This window comes from Pristis pectinata, chromosome 14 (genome assembly GCF_009764475.1).
Source record: "Pristis pectinata isolate sPriPec2 chromosome 14, sPriPec2.1.pri, whole genome shotgun sequence".
Taxonomy (NCBI): Eukaryota; Metazoa; Chordata; class Chondrichthyes; order Rhinopristiformes; family Pristidae; genus Pristis; species Pristis pectinata.
Window position 1 is genome coordinate 29,868,853 of NC_067418.1, and position 13,303 is coordinate 29,882,155.

Below are 13,303 nucleotides of genomic sequence, written 5' to 3' on the forward strand. Positions count from 1 at the left end.
TGAAATGCTGAAAACATTTGCATTCTATTTAGCCACTCCTTTAAACAAACATCTGCAGTACTCCCATATCATTGACATCAATTAATAATGTAAAAAAATCAGATATGTCCTATCCGAAGAAAAAAATAAATCTAATCAATTCATTAATTACCAGTTGGCTAATCAGGTCCGGGATGGTTCCCAGCAGATCAAAATCCCATTTTCCCACTTCTAGTTTTCCTGTGCCCCTGTAACTTATTCTCTCACAGCCCCCTCAATTTTCCTTTGATCCTTTTGCCACTTACCTTCACTAAGGTATAATTTACAGTAGCCAATTAAACCACCAGCAAGTCTTTGGTAAGTAGGAGGAAACTGGAGCACTAGGCAGGAACCCACAAGGTCACATGGAGACTGTGCAAACTTCACACGGGCAACACTGGAGATCAGGATTGAACCTGGTCTCCTGGAGCACAAACTGCCACATCACCATGCTTTCCATTAGTCAACCTCCTCAGAAGATGAAGGCATCAACAATGCCATCAAGTAACTACTAACAAACTCAGTTCAGGTTTAGTTCAGAATCCATTTAACTCATTTCAGGTCCTGGCAGAATCATTTGGCTACAGGCTTAATTAATTCTTCATTTAGCCAATAAAAAACATAGAAGTAGAAACCGAAACAGGCAGTTTGGCTCCTTGTGCTCTGTCATTGAATAAGATCATGGCTGGTCTTCTATTTCAGCTGGAACTTTCCTGCATGAGCCCCAATTCCCTCAGTTCCCTTTAGGTCATCCATCTCTGACTTGAATGTGCTTCCTGACTTGGGCTGAGAATTCCAGGGGTTTGCTCACCTTGAGATGAAGATATTCTTATCTCTTTCCTAAATGTCTGATTCCTTATTTTGAGACTGTGGCCCCTGGTTCTCGACACTTCAGCCAGGGGATAGATCTTCCCTGTCAGCATCCATTGGAATTTTGTACCTTTGAATGAGATCACCTCCCTTTATTGTAAATTGGGGAGTACAGAACTAGTGTAATTAATCTCTCCTCGAAGGACAAACCCACCATTCCAGGAAACAAACTTCTGAGCCTTCACTGCACTCCCTCTATGACAAGTACATCCTTCCTTTGGTAGAGAGGTCACGTCTGACTACTATATTCCAATTGTCGTCTCATCAGGGCTTTATATCATTGGAGCAAGATATTTTTATTATTGCAATCAAATCCTCTTGCATTATAGGCCAACACAACATTTACCCTCTGAATTGCTTGCTGTACCTGTTTGTTGACTTTCAGTTATTTGTAAATAATGACACCCAAGAGCCTCCGAACACCAACACCTTTCAATTTCTCATCATTTAAAAATACACTGCCTTTCTATTTTTTCGACCAAAGTAGATCACCTCATGTTATGTTCCATCTGCCTTGCCCTTGCCCATTCATTCAACCTGTCTTTATCCCACTGTAGCCTCCCCACATCTTGTCCACAGCCTATTCTGCCACAAAGTTTTACTTCATCCATAGATTTGGATAGATGACACTTAAATTGTGGAGAGATTAGCTGCTTCCAGCATCAAGGCTTCCTTCAACAGAAGGTAGGATCAGGGTGGTCAAACAAAACTAGCTTCAATGTGGTAAAAGGATCAGAACCAATAAAAGAAGAATATTACATTTGTCAGAGTTCAGTCATCACCAGTATTTATCAGCCTGGCCTCTTTAAGCTGCATTATCCATAAATCTCCTATTGTTGTATCAGGAATAGAACTGCTGATCCAATATTACTCAGTACTGAGGTTCATTTAGAACAGATAATGAAGTGTCTTACAGCAGGGCTTGTATAACATCCAGCTTGACCAAATATGGCAGAAAACAGTTAATGCTCACCTTGATCAAAAGAAAATCCTCGCTTTAGCCTTTAAAAGTACTGCTATCTCCAAAGACTCCCCACCAACATAGCTTATGGTCATTAGGTAAGAAAAGAAAATGCCACAAATTCCAGTTCCAGCAGCATTTTGGAGAGAAGAACAGTTAATGTTTTATGTCAATGAACTTTAATTAGGACTGTTCCATCATTATGTCCTGAACTCGTAACATACAAGCTGGTCTGTGAAAGTGGCTGAACGTCGAGTCACCTCAAGGTAAGTTAAAAATAGTAAATTACTTGCATCAAGAAAGGTTGCAAGCATGGAATGTATCTGACTCAAAATTCAAATCTACTGAGCTGTTAGTAAAAATAATGAGGACACATATGAAAATGTACTAGGCTGAAAATATTCCATTTGATTCCAATGCACATAGGAAAGACCACCCATCTGAGCTTGCTGATGACACAAAGATAAATGGGAATATGAGCCCATAATGAAGGTGCAAAGGGGCTTCAAGAAAATGTTGATCAGCTGAGTGAATGGGCAACATCATGGAAGAAGGAGTAGTATGTGGGAAAAATGTTAACTTATCCATTTCAATTAAAAAATATTCTGAGTATTCTTTTAAAATGTTGAGAGAAGGGAAAGATGATGTTCTAAGGACCTGTGTGTCTTTGGACATAAATCATTGAAAACTAACATGCAGGTGTAGCAGAAGTTTGAAAGGCAAATGGAATGTTGGCCTTTATTGCTGGAGGATTTGAATACAAGAATAAAGTTTTCTTACTGCAGTTTTATAAGGTCTTGTTGAGACCACACTTGGAGTATTGGAATGTATAAAATTCTTACAAGGCATATAAGGTATGGATGTTTCCTTGGCTAATCTAGAATGAAGGTTTACAGTGTCAAAATAAAAGGTAGGCTACTTTGGACAGAAATATGGAGAAATTTCTTTATTCACAGGATGGTGAATCTTTGAAATTCTCCACCAGGAAGAGCTGAGCAGGTTCAGTCATCGATTTCATTCAAAGGTTGATAGCTTTTTGGACCTCCAACTCATTCCCGACTCCTATTTTTGCAGTACATAGGAGCAGATGTCAAGCATGAATTGACCTGTGCACTGCACCAAGCTGCTGATTCTCTGCAGAACTATAAGCTGAAGGGCAGCATGAACTGGCCCAGTATGTAAATGCAAATATTGTTACCATAACAATCAAGCCTTTCTGTCCAGATATGAATAGTAAAAGAAGAACTAAAATGAAGTAGGTTCTCCTGCAACAGTCCTGATGAAGCTGTTTACATCCTTGAAAGAAATAATTGGAAAAAACCCAAAAGTAACAACAATCTGCTGGAGGAACTCAGTGAGTCGAGCAGCATCTGTGGGGGGGAATGGAATCGTCGATGTTTCAGGTCGAAATCTTGCATCAGGACTGATGCAGTGTTTTGATCTGAAATGTCGACAATTCCTTTCCTTCCCATAGGTGCTGCTCCACCCACTGAGTTTCTACAGCAGAATCTTTGTTGCTCCAGATTCCCGCATCTGCACCACCCTAAAGTAACAAAATGGAGAGAACTTAGAAAGAGGCAAACGAGTATAAATATTTAATGGTTTACTTATTTAATGCTTTGTTTATCTTGGAGCTACACAGTGAATTTTATTGCAGTGAAGCAAAAGCTGCCAATAGGGTAACTTCATTGATTTGTTATTGTTTCAACTGAGAAAATAGGGGTAGTTTTCCTGTCCTGCTGTCAGATTGGCAATTAAATTGAAAGATTACATTTAATTTAACTTGTATTACTACTGTGATTTAATATTTTTTCAAATTCTTTCCTTATAGTTTTGCGTATGATGAAGATGAAGCAACATTAGCATCTGTGAAAGCTGAGATTGTTGAAACCCTGACATCATTTAGTCAGTCTTTCAGTCAGATGGTGGAACTAGCTCTAACTCATGAAATAAAGGTCAGTAGCACATTGTAAATTTAAACCCTTCTATATTCCTCTTTTGACTCATAGGCAAGATAGATAAATTCAGCTGAAGCACCATTTTGGAGGATTAACTTTTCTTCATTAAGCATTTTCCTCTTCTATAATGGAATCTTGATTCAGTCCTGGACCAAATGAGAATGAGCAATATTGTCAACAAGGTTATGCAATTTTATTGATGTAAATTGAAAGATATTTCATAAAAATATGTATCTAGATTAGCATGAATATGCTCTCCAAATTCATTCCTGGCTGAATGTAATGATGGTATAGATACAATAATGCCGTTGATGTTGTCCTCCACCTCTGTTAATAATATGTTATTTGCCTGGAGCTGCAAGAGTTTAAAGCATAGGAGATAATTCAATTGTAATAATCTTTAATGTGCCAGTATGTTTTTAAAGGTGAGAGAATCAGAAGTGAATTCTCAGCATATAACTTTACAAGGTGACAAATCAAAGAAACATAGTGCAATGCTGCATATATATGTATTTTATTTTCATTCAGTAAAGTTACACATATACAACTACATCCATTGCTGAAATTACAAAGAATAATTCAACATCTATGAATAATATAAACCATTGGACAATTGCATTTAGGGTCAAATAATTTTCTATCTTGACCTTCTGGTGTATAAAGTAGGTCTTTTATCTGTGCACAGCAGTTTGAAGGGCAGGCAAAAAGGAGGTGGGGAAGCATTGTAAATGTGCGCAGTAATTAGGAAGGATTTCGCTTGACAGATCATTCTGTAAGATTAGAATTGATTTGGATGGAGTGAAGAAGAAATGGGCAGAAAATATTGGTGGGAATTGTTCATAGGGCTTCAAATATCGATGTCGGGCATGTCTAAGTACTTTTTAAATGGTGAGAAATTGGGAAATCTTGATGTTCAAAGGGACTACACGGTGACTTCCAGTGACTTCTACACATGTCACTGAAAGCTGACATGCAGGTACATCAAGCAGATGGAAAGTTGGCCTTTATTGCAAGAGGATTTGCAGTTATATTGAGCATTGGTGAGATCACACCTGGAGTTTTGTGTACAGTTTTCAGATGAAAAAGGATATAATTGCTATGCATAGAAGATTCACCGACCTGGTTCCTGGTATGACAGATCTGTCAAATGAAGAGTGACTGAATAGCCAGCTCTCCGAATAACTAGAGTTTTAGAAAAATGAGAAGCAACAAACAAAATTCTTAGTGAGCTCAGTGGGGTGGATACCAAAAGTAAATCCCCTGGCTGAGGAGTCTAGAACTAATCATCACAGTCCCAAGTTACGGGACAGGCCATTTCAGACCAAAATAAGGAGAAATTTCTTCACTCAAAATGCAAAGAATGTAAATAATTCTGTATCTTGGAGGTTGGTGGAGGCTCTGTCCTTTAAAGCTGAGCAATAGATCTCTGGATGTTAGAGGAATCAAGGGATGTGGGAATACAGCAGGAAAATTGTGCTTTGGTTGAATATCAGCCAGGATCTGATAGAATGGTGGAGCAGGCCGAATGGCCTTCTGCTGCTATTTCCTGTATCTTCTTATGTTCAAAATTTAAGTTCTACACTTCTGCTGTTTAGTTAGCCAGCAGGAAGCCATTGACGTTGATAAAAATATATTTGAAGTTACTATCCAGGTTGTTTGGTTTTTAAATTATCATTGTGCAGAAGTCTCCTCTCTGAAGCGTAGTCAATGTTTATTTGTTCATAAATGTGTAAAGCAAACACATTGAAATGACATAGGGCACAGGAATCAATTTTAACACATTCACACCACAGAAGGAGATCAATGTTTTCTGACTTCATTACAGAGCAATCAAAATGGGGGTAAGGAGGGAAGAGATCCTATCTCCAGAGCATTAACTAAACACTGAACGAACATCCTTCGAGAGTAAGCGCAAAGTGAGCATCTGATTGGTCTCCTTAAAATGAGCAAATGGTGGCATTCTTTTGCTGAAGTTTGCTGATTTAATGCACCTTTCCAGGTGCGTTACAATTTCATGCTTTGTATTTGCTATTTCCACAATCATTCCTCTCCCTCAACACCATTACTTATGTTATTTTATGTCACAGACTCATTTATTTAATTGAGGTAGGTTTGCTCCTAATAGTAATTCATCATAGTCAACTATCTACTCTGCCATCTCATGTCAAATTATTAATTGATTCACTAATGAAATGGACTCAGACCAGTGGCTGCTGATTCACTCCTCATTGTTCACCAGCAATTTATCCAGACCCAATCTATTATTTCTATATGCTATATTCAAATGGCAAGTAAAAAAGCATACATTTAAGCACAATGATCTCAAGAAAAATTACTCACACGAGCTTTGAAGAAGAAAGTAGATATTCACAAATAGAGTTCACTTCTAGTAACAAGTTGATATTGGTTTCATTTGCTTTCTTTTTTCCTAGTGGTCTCTATCTTCACCCTCCCTTCCCTTCCACCTGACTCCATCTGCCTCTTTTTTTTGTGCCTGTCTCCATCTATCCATCCATCTGCCTGTGTCTCCCAACTCCACCCCTCCCCGTCTCCTATCTGGCTCTATCTGTCCATCATCCTTCACCAACCTTTGGCCCACCAATCGTCTACTGGCCCCTGTCTCACTGATCCTCCTATCCTCTTTATGCTGGTTATTTTTCCTCTCCACTCTCTGTCCTGATGCAGGGCTTCAACTCAAAATGTTAACAATTCTTTCCCCTCCCCCTGCACCCCCCCCCCCCCCCCCGGCCACAACAAATATTGCTCCAGCAGATTGTTTGTTGCTAGATTTGATCACACTATAAGAAACCATAAAAAAGGCCAATAAATTGACTCTCTGTGAATCTGCATATACTCCAACAAACCACACATAATATTCTGGAGTGCTTTTACAACATAAATTGCCTTTCCTGAAGAAAATGGAAGGTGTGTTAAGGAAACTCAATGTGGAAGAGACTACATCAATACCTTGGCAGAGGCATTCTCTTCACACAAACCCTGAGGTGTGTAGTATTGAAACAATTCTTCATTAAACACACTTGGAAGCCTTTAATCCATGGGTTTCTCCTCCGCATGCTCCCCCACCCCCCCTCCATTTGTGTAGTAGAGTGTGCTGGGCAGCAGGATGGGGCGTGACTCTGGGGTGGGCAGGCAGTGCTGCAGAGATGGTATTGGAAGAAGGTTAGGGGATTTTAACAGGCTCACTTCTAGTTGGCTAAGGAGATAATAAGTGAGCTTGAGTGTGTTCCAGTGAAGAGGATGGCTGGGAGCAATTGTTAAAAAGGATGAAAATCAACATGATCGACACTTCTGCTGTTGCAATCTCTCCCAGTGACAATTCCACACCTCCCTTTACTCCCCGTAGTGGCCTCTGCGCATATGTTTGTTATGCGTGCGGACGACCTGGGATAGAGATCAGGAAGTGAAGTACTGGCACATTAAGTACCTGATTATATTTAATGGTTGGGTTTTTGATACAATTCCATTGTGCAGTGCATTAAAATGTTGCATTCCATGGTAGAATATCATGGCCGGTGAATATCATTGTTTTTTGTCTTATTTTTCATTGAGGCATTTTGTTGCTTTCTCTATCAGTTATAGCAGCAAGCCACCCTGAAGGTGGAAAGTAATGGGCCCCATTTTGACATTGGACATTCAGCAGGAAGTGGAATTGCATGCCTGTCTGACGTACTCACCAATAGATCCACATCATTTTATTTTAATATGAACAACGGGATGTAAACACTGAGCTGTATCTCACTGGGGATCTCTTATGATGAGAGGGAGGTAAAGTTTGGTTGGTCCTACATAAAGCTGGATCAAGCGTGGTGTTCATAGGGTAGAGACAATTCAGGGCAGGGGAACAGCAGGTGGTGGGAATGTATTTCGGTTTCTCAGTACCTGGTTCCATTATTACCTGAAAATTATGCTGGTTGCTCTGTGCATCACTGAATTCTCTTGCTGAAGCAGGCAGAAGTCTGGATGGATTTTTTGAAGGATCTGAGGAAAAATACTGGTGGGTAAGAAATGGATGATAAATCAAGCACCATAAATTTTGGTTTGAAGTGTGCTCACTTCTACCAGATGTAGGCCAGGAAAATTGCCCCCAATAAGATCAGAGGTAATACCAATTAAATTTGAAGTTGCTGAATACTTTTTGATGCAGTGGTTTGTTTCAACTGTACTGTACTACTGATAGAATTAATGCTAGTTTGACACATCAATGTTTAATAATCATTTCTGTTTGTGTGAATACGAAATGGAAATTCTGAAACTATACAGAGCAATCAATTCTGAATATTTTAGCAGCAAAGAATTGCTGATGCTGAAAGTATGACATTAAAAACAAAATACTAGAGATACTCAGCTGGTTAGGCAGTATCTCTGGAGACAGAAACTGGGTTAATGTTTTAGAACGATGATGTTCAGGTAATTCTGATGAAAGGTCATCGACTGAAAACCCCCTCACAGATGGTGCCTGATCTGCTGAGTGCCTCCATTTTCTGTTTTAATTTCTGAATAATTAAGTATAGGAGTTATAACCTTTATTAGAGAGAAATCAAACTAAATAGTGACAGGTTTCTCCTACTGTGAATTGTACATTACAATGCTAAACATAATCTTTATATTAAAAATAGACAGTTTGGCACTTCATTAGAAAGTAGACTGTAATTTAGTTTCAAAGTGATCCAATAAAAAAGGATTCTTTAATCTTTGAGCAATGCAATGACATTTTTTAGTGTCTTGCTTTGACATGGTAAAGCTGAGGAGATCAGAATTTGTTTTAACATGATGTATCAGTTTATCATTGCTATTTTTAAATGAAGAATGTAAAGAGTAAAATCTATTGTTAGAGATGAAATTAATATACATCTAGTAAATCTGATTAGTTCTTTACCTAAAGAACAGACAGTACAGCACAGGAGCAGGCTCTTCAGTCCACGATGTCTGTGCCAACTATGATGCCAACCTAAACTGCACTTCTGTTGCCACACGGTCTCTGTCCCTCAATTCCCTGCCTGTTCATGTGCCTGTCTACATGCCTGTTAAATATTGCTATCATATCTGCTTCCACTGCTTCTCTGGCATTGTGTTCCAGGCACCTACCACTCTTCGTGGGGTAAAGAAATGTTTGCTATGCAAATCTCCTTTTAATTTTCCCCCTCTCACCTTAAAGTATTTGACATTTCCACCCCAGGAAAAAGACTCTATCTACCCCATTCTATGCCTCTCATAATTTTGCATACCTCTACCAGGCGGTCCCTCAGTCTCCAACACTCCAGAGAAAACAATTCAAGCTTGTCCAACCTCTCCTTATAACCAATAATCTCTAATCCAGATTGCATCCTGGTAAACCTGTTCTGCACTCTCTCCAAAGCTTCCACATCCTTCCTGAAGACCAGAACTGCACGCAGTTCTTCAAGTGTGGCCTAACCGAAGTTGCACACAGCTGCCACATGATTTGCCGACTTTATACTTAACACCCTGACCAATGAAGGCAAGCATGCTGTAGAGCTCCCTTTCCTCCCTATCTACTTGTGTTGCCACTTTCAGGGAGCTATGGGCTTGCACCCCAAGATCCTTCTGTATGTCATTTTTCCTGAGGGTCCTACATACTTTCTTCTTGCATTTGACCTCCCAAAGTACATCACCTTGCACTAAATAACCTCCATCTGCCATTTCTCTGTCCATATTTCCATCTGGTCTGTATCCTGCTGAATCCTTTCACAACCTTCCTCACTTCAAACTCTGTCCAATTTTCCTGTTGTCTGCAAACTTACTAATCAGCCTACATTTTTGTCCGAATCATAATGTGTATGTGAGAGGTCCCAGCACTGATCCTTGCAGAACACCATTGGTCACAGACCTGCCCTTCCCTCAAGCAAGTCCCTGTAATGGCTACAGCATTGTGGTTCCATGCACTAATCCAGGCTCTAAGTTTATCTGCTTTACCCTTAATACTCCTTGGATTGAAATAAATACACTTCAGCTCATCATTTGAACTAACCTCTACTGTCCCCTCAACCCCTCCAATTGGTGACCTACTACTACCACCCCCCTGCCTTAGGGAGACCCTCTGGAGTAGCTCTAGCAAACCTCCCTGCGAGGGGATTGGTGTTCCTCCTGTTTAGGTCCAACCCATTCTCTTGTACAAGTCCCACCTTCCCTGGAAGGGAGCCCAATGATGCATATACCTTAACCCACACCTCTGCACCAGCTCCATATCCTGTATTTAACTGTACTATGTGGATCATTGGAAAACAAAATTATTTCTTTTATTAATTGAAGTTATCTATATGCTGCCTGAATGGCATGGTTTATGTTGCTAGAACTGCTTTACCTGTGTTATCTTTCAGTGGGCATTTTATGTTATAGACAGGCAATGCTTGTACGGTGGTGTTGCTGTTTTCTTCTCTTTTGTAAGATGTCAAGGGAATCAATAGAGAGACATAACACTCTGATATCCTCGTGGCCATTAATGATTACAGTCGTGGAAATGAGACCATCTTGTATCAACCTTATTCCCACTGTTGATAACAAGATTCCATGATATTAATGAATGGCAAGCAGATGGTGGGAGAGTTAATTTATTAAAGCAATAGATATCAATGTGCTGAGATTCATTTTCTCTTACCTGAGTCATGATGATCAGCTTTCTGAGCGTTCTTGTCCAGCTGGCACCTAAAGAATGAATAAAATTGAATGCAAGTTAATGGTTAACATGGAGTTTATAAAACACTTAATCCACTTACCATAGGATATACATATCTCTTTGTTATCTAGATTTGTCTAACCTGTTAAAAATCAATTGTCTTCTCTGTTTATGCTTTACGTACTACGAATTACAATGGAATAGTTGTTGGTTTACTTGGAAATTATCCTGTCTTCCTTCTCTTGCTGCATCAAGCTTTCACAGTTTCAATCCTCTTTCAAATAACTTTTTGATGTGGGGACCTGAGCAGTGAATATTGACAGACGATTCAACTATGAAGGACAAAAGAGCTGACCCCAGTACAATGTCACTTAATAATGATTGCTACTTATATTTGAGTATGACTACTACTGACACTAGAAACGGATTCCAAATATATTGTTCAGGAACTGTGCCAAGGCAAGTTAGTGTCTACATTCCCTCCTACTCTCAGCCAAGGTGTCATGATGATGTTCTGTTTCTCATTCTGCTTCCTTTGTAATGGAATGACAATCTCATTTATTGTAGTTGTAGCCTCCCAGGTCATTAAGTCCAGCCTGACAGGCTGTATGTGGTGCATGATGCAGTCCTTATAGTGGAGATTGGAATGACTAACCTATCTATTTCTTTTCTCAAAATTGCTGTACAGTACTTCCTAGATCAACCTCGTCATATGTATGGACATATGCCTCCTTGCTAGTGTAGCTTTCACACTTGTCACGACTGCCAGTCACAGTACTTGTTATTTATAATTTTGTCAGACCATTTATAGTTTCCACTGTGCTGCATAGCTGGTGTTGAATCAGTCAGTTATTTTTTTTAACCTATGAACATGGGGAAGGTTATAGATAGGGTCAAGGAAGTATTATTTATTATCATTTTGTAGATGAAGGGTTTTGTTAGATAAATGGAGATAAATGGTTTTGATAGTATCAAGAAGGAAGTGCATGGTGGAAAATCCTAAAGAAATGGCATAGATTTAAGGTAAAGGAAATTGGATAAATATTAAATTAAAAATAAATGCAACGGTTGTGGGAAAAGAGTGAGGGAGAGAGCCAGTTCCATTCTTCTTCTGACATCCTAATACAGGCATGCTGGTCCTTCTGTCCATATCAGATTCTATGATTCTAACTTCTTATTTGCAAGATCAGCAAAGAATCCAATATTTTGCCTAATTTACTGTATAACTACAATCAAGTAAATCTCAAAAATTTGGTGAAAGCTCAGCGACAAGGCTTTCAACAGAAGCTAAATACTTAAATGGTGTTATCCCCCTGCTGTTACTATTTTATCTTCTTGTACTTTTTAACTTCCTTTGCAGGGCCAGGGAGAAGCTGGGTTTCACATGGAATGTTCTTTTTATTGAGTTATGGATATGGGCATCTCTGACAAGGCCAGTGCTTTTTGACCTTTCCTAAATATCCCTGAGAAGATGATGGTGAGCTACCTTTTGGGAACCGTTGCAGTACGTTTGGTTGCTGTTGGTTAGGGAGTTCCAGTATCTGCACCTCATGGTGATGAAGCAAGAGTGATAGACTTCTAAATCAGGATGGTTGATGACTCGAATGGCCACTTGCAAGTGGAGTTGAACCTGTTGCCTTGTCTTGGGGGGTAGAGTTTGTTGGTCTGAGAGACATTGTCAAAGACAAGATATTGGTTATCCCCTGCATTGGAGTCCTCCTTGTTACTGATCAGGAGACCTTCCTACAATTTACATCAGCACTGAAGGGACCATTTGTTAGGAAATGCATCACTGTTTCTTTATCACCTATTTGGTCCATGACCGTGATCTTCCATCACTGCAAAGTATATTGCAGCTGCTGCTTCCCATCAGTAGCTGTACAGATGAGACCTGAGAGTTACAATTGCCCTTGCCTTGCAGCAGCTATGTCAGATGGGCTTTTCACAGGACTAGACCATGATTTGTGCTCTGAGCTAAACTTGGCACTTGGGTCTCATGATAAAAATGTTGGTGCATTAGATCCAAGGCATTCAACTTTTAGTTCTCCTTATTCTGTTTTATGAAATAAAGGCAATTGATGAATGGCCTTTAATGTGACTAGACAGCATGTAACTAAATGATTAGGAGGTATAATTTTATTATTTGGTTGATCCTAAAGAAAGAAAGGAAAAATATAATTCTTGTTAACAAGAATTTTTGTTAACTATGACAAAGAGGAGAGAATATACAGCATGTTTAAAAACAACAAACCTTTTCTTCAATTATCTACTTCTGGAAGAAATTCTCTTCCATCCATTACAAGGTTTCTACTTGGCAGTAGGAATTATTGAAGCTTTGACACCTATTGCTTAATCTGTTCAGCACTAAGAATTCATTATTTCTTAAGAAAACGCATATATTGTGTAAACAGCTTGAACTCTAGCATGTCCTGTGTATTCCCTACAGATGGAATGTGAATTGTAAGCTTCAGTGAGTGGTGAATTATTCCATGAGGAATTAGTTTGCAGTAATGTATAGTTTTTGTCAAGAATTGTAGTCCCTTTTAACAATTGCACTTCCTTTATTTTTAGTAGATTTTTCCTGGGTTTCATATAATTATATATTGAGTAAATTAATCTTAGTCCTTTTTAATGTCTAGACAAATACCTCTGCCCAGATTTATAGGCCACTTTACGATGTCCTAGTTGAGAAGGTTAGCTAAAATTGATGTAATGAACAAACAGCCTCAGCACAGAATGCTGTACATTACACAGTTAGAGGTAAAATACACATAAGCTTTGTGAAATGCCTCTGAGGGCTTTTTGCAATGTTACCTCTTGTAATTGCTCCAACATTATTACACA

The 13,303-nt window shown here is 39.1% G+C and overlaps 1 protein-coding gene across 1 annotated transcript in view; it reads left to right on the forward strand.

The window, feature by feature from the left end:
• Window positions 1-13,303, forward strand: part of LOC127577824 (protein inscuteable homolog) — a 311,294-nt gene that overhangs the window by 170,676 nt on the left and 127,315 nt on the right. Inside the window, exon 6 of the mRNA XM_052029408.1 lies at window positions 3,681-3,804. Within this exon, the coding sequence (XP_051885368.1) occupies window positions 3,681-3,804 (124 nt within the window). The remainder of the gene's footprint in view (window positions 1-3,680; window positions 3,805-13,303) is intronic.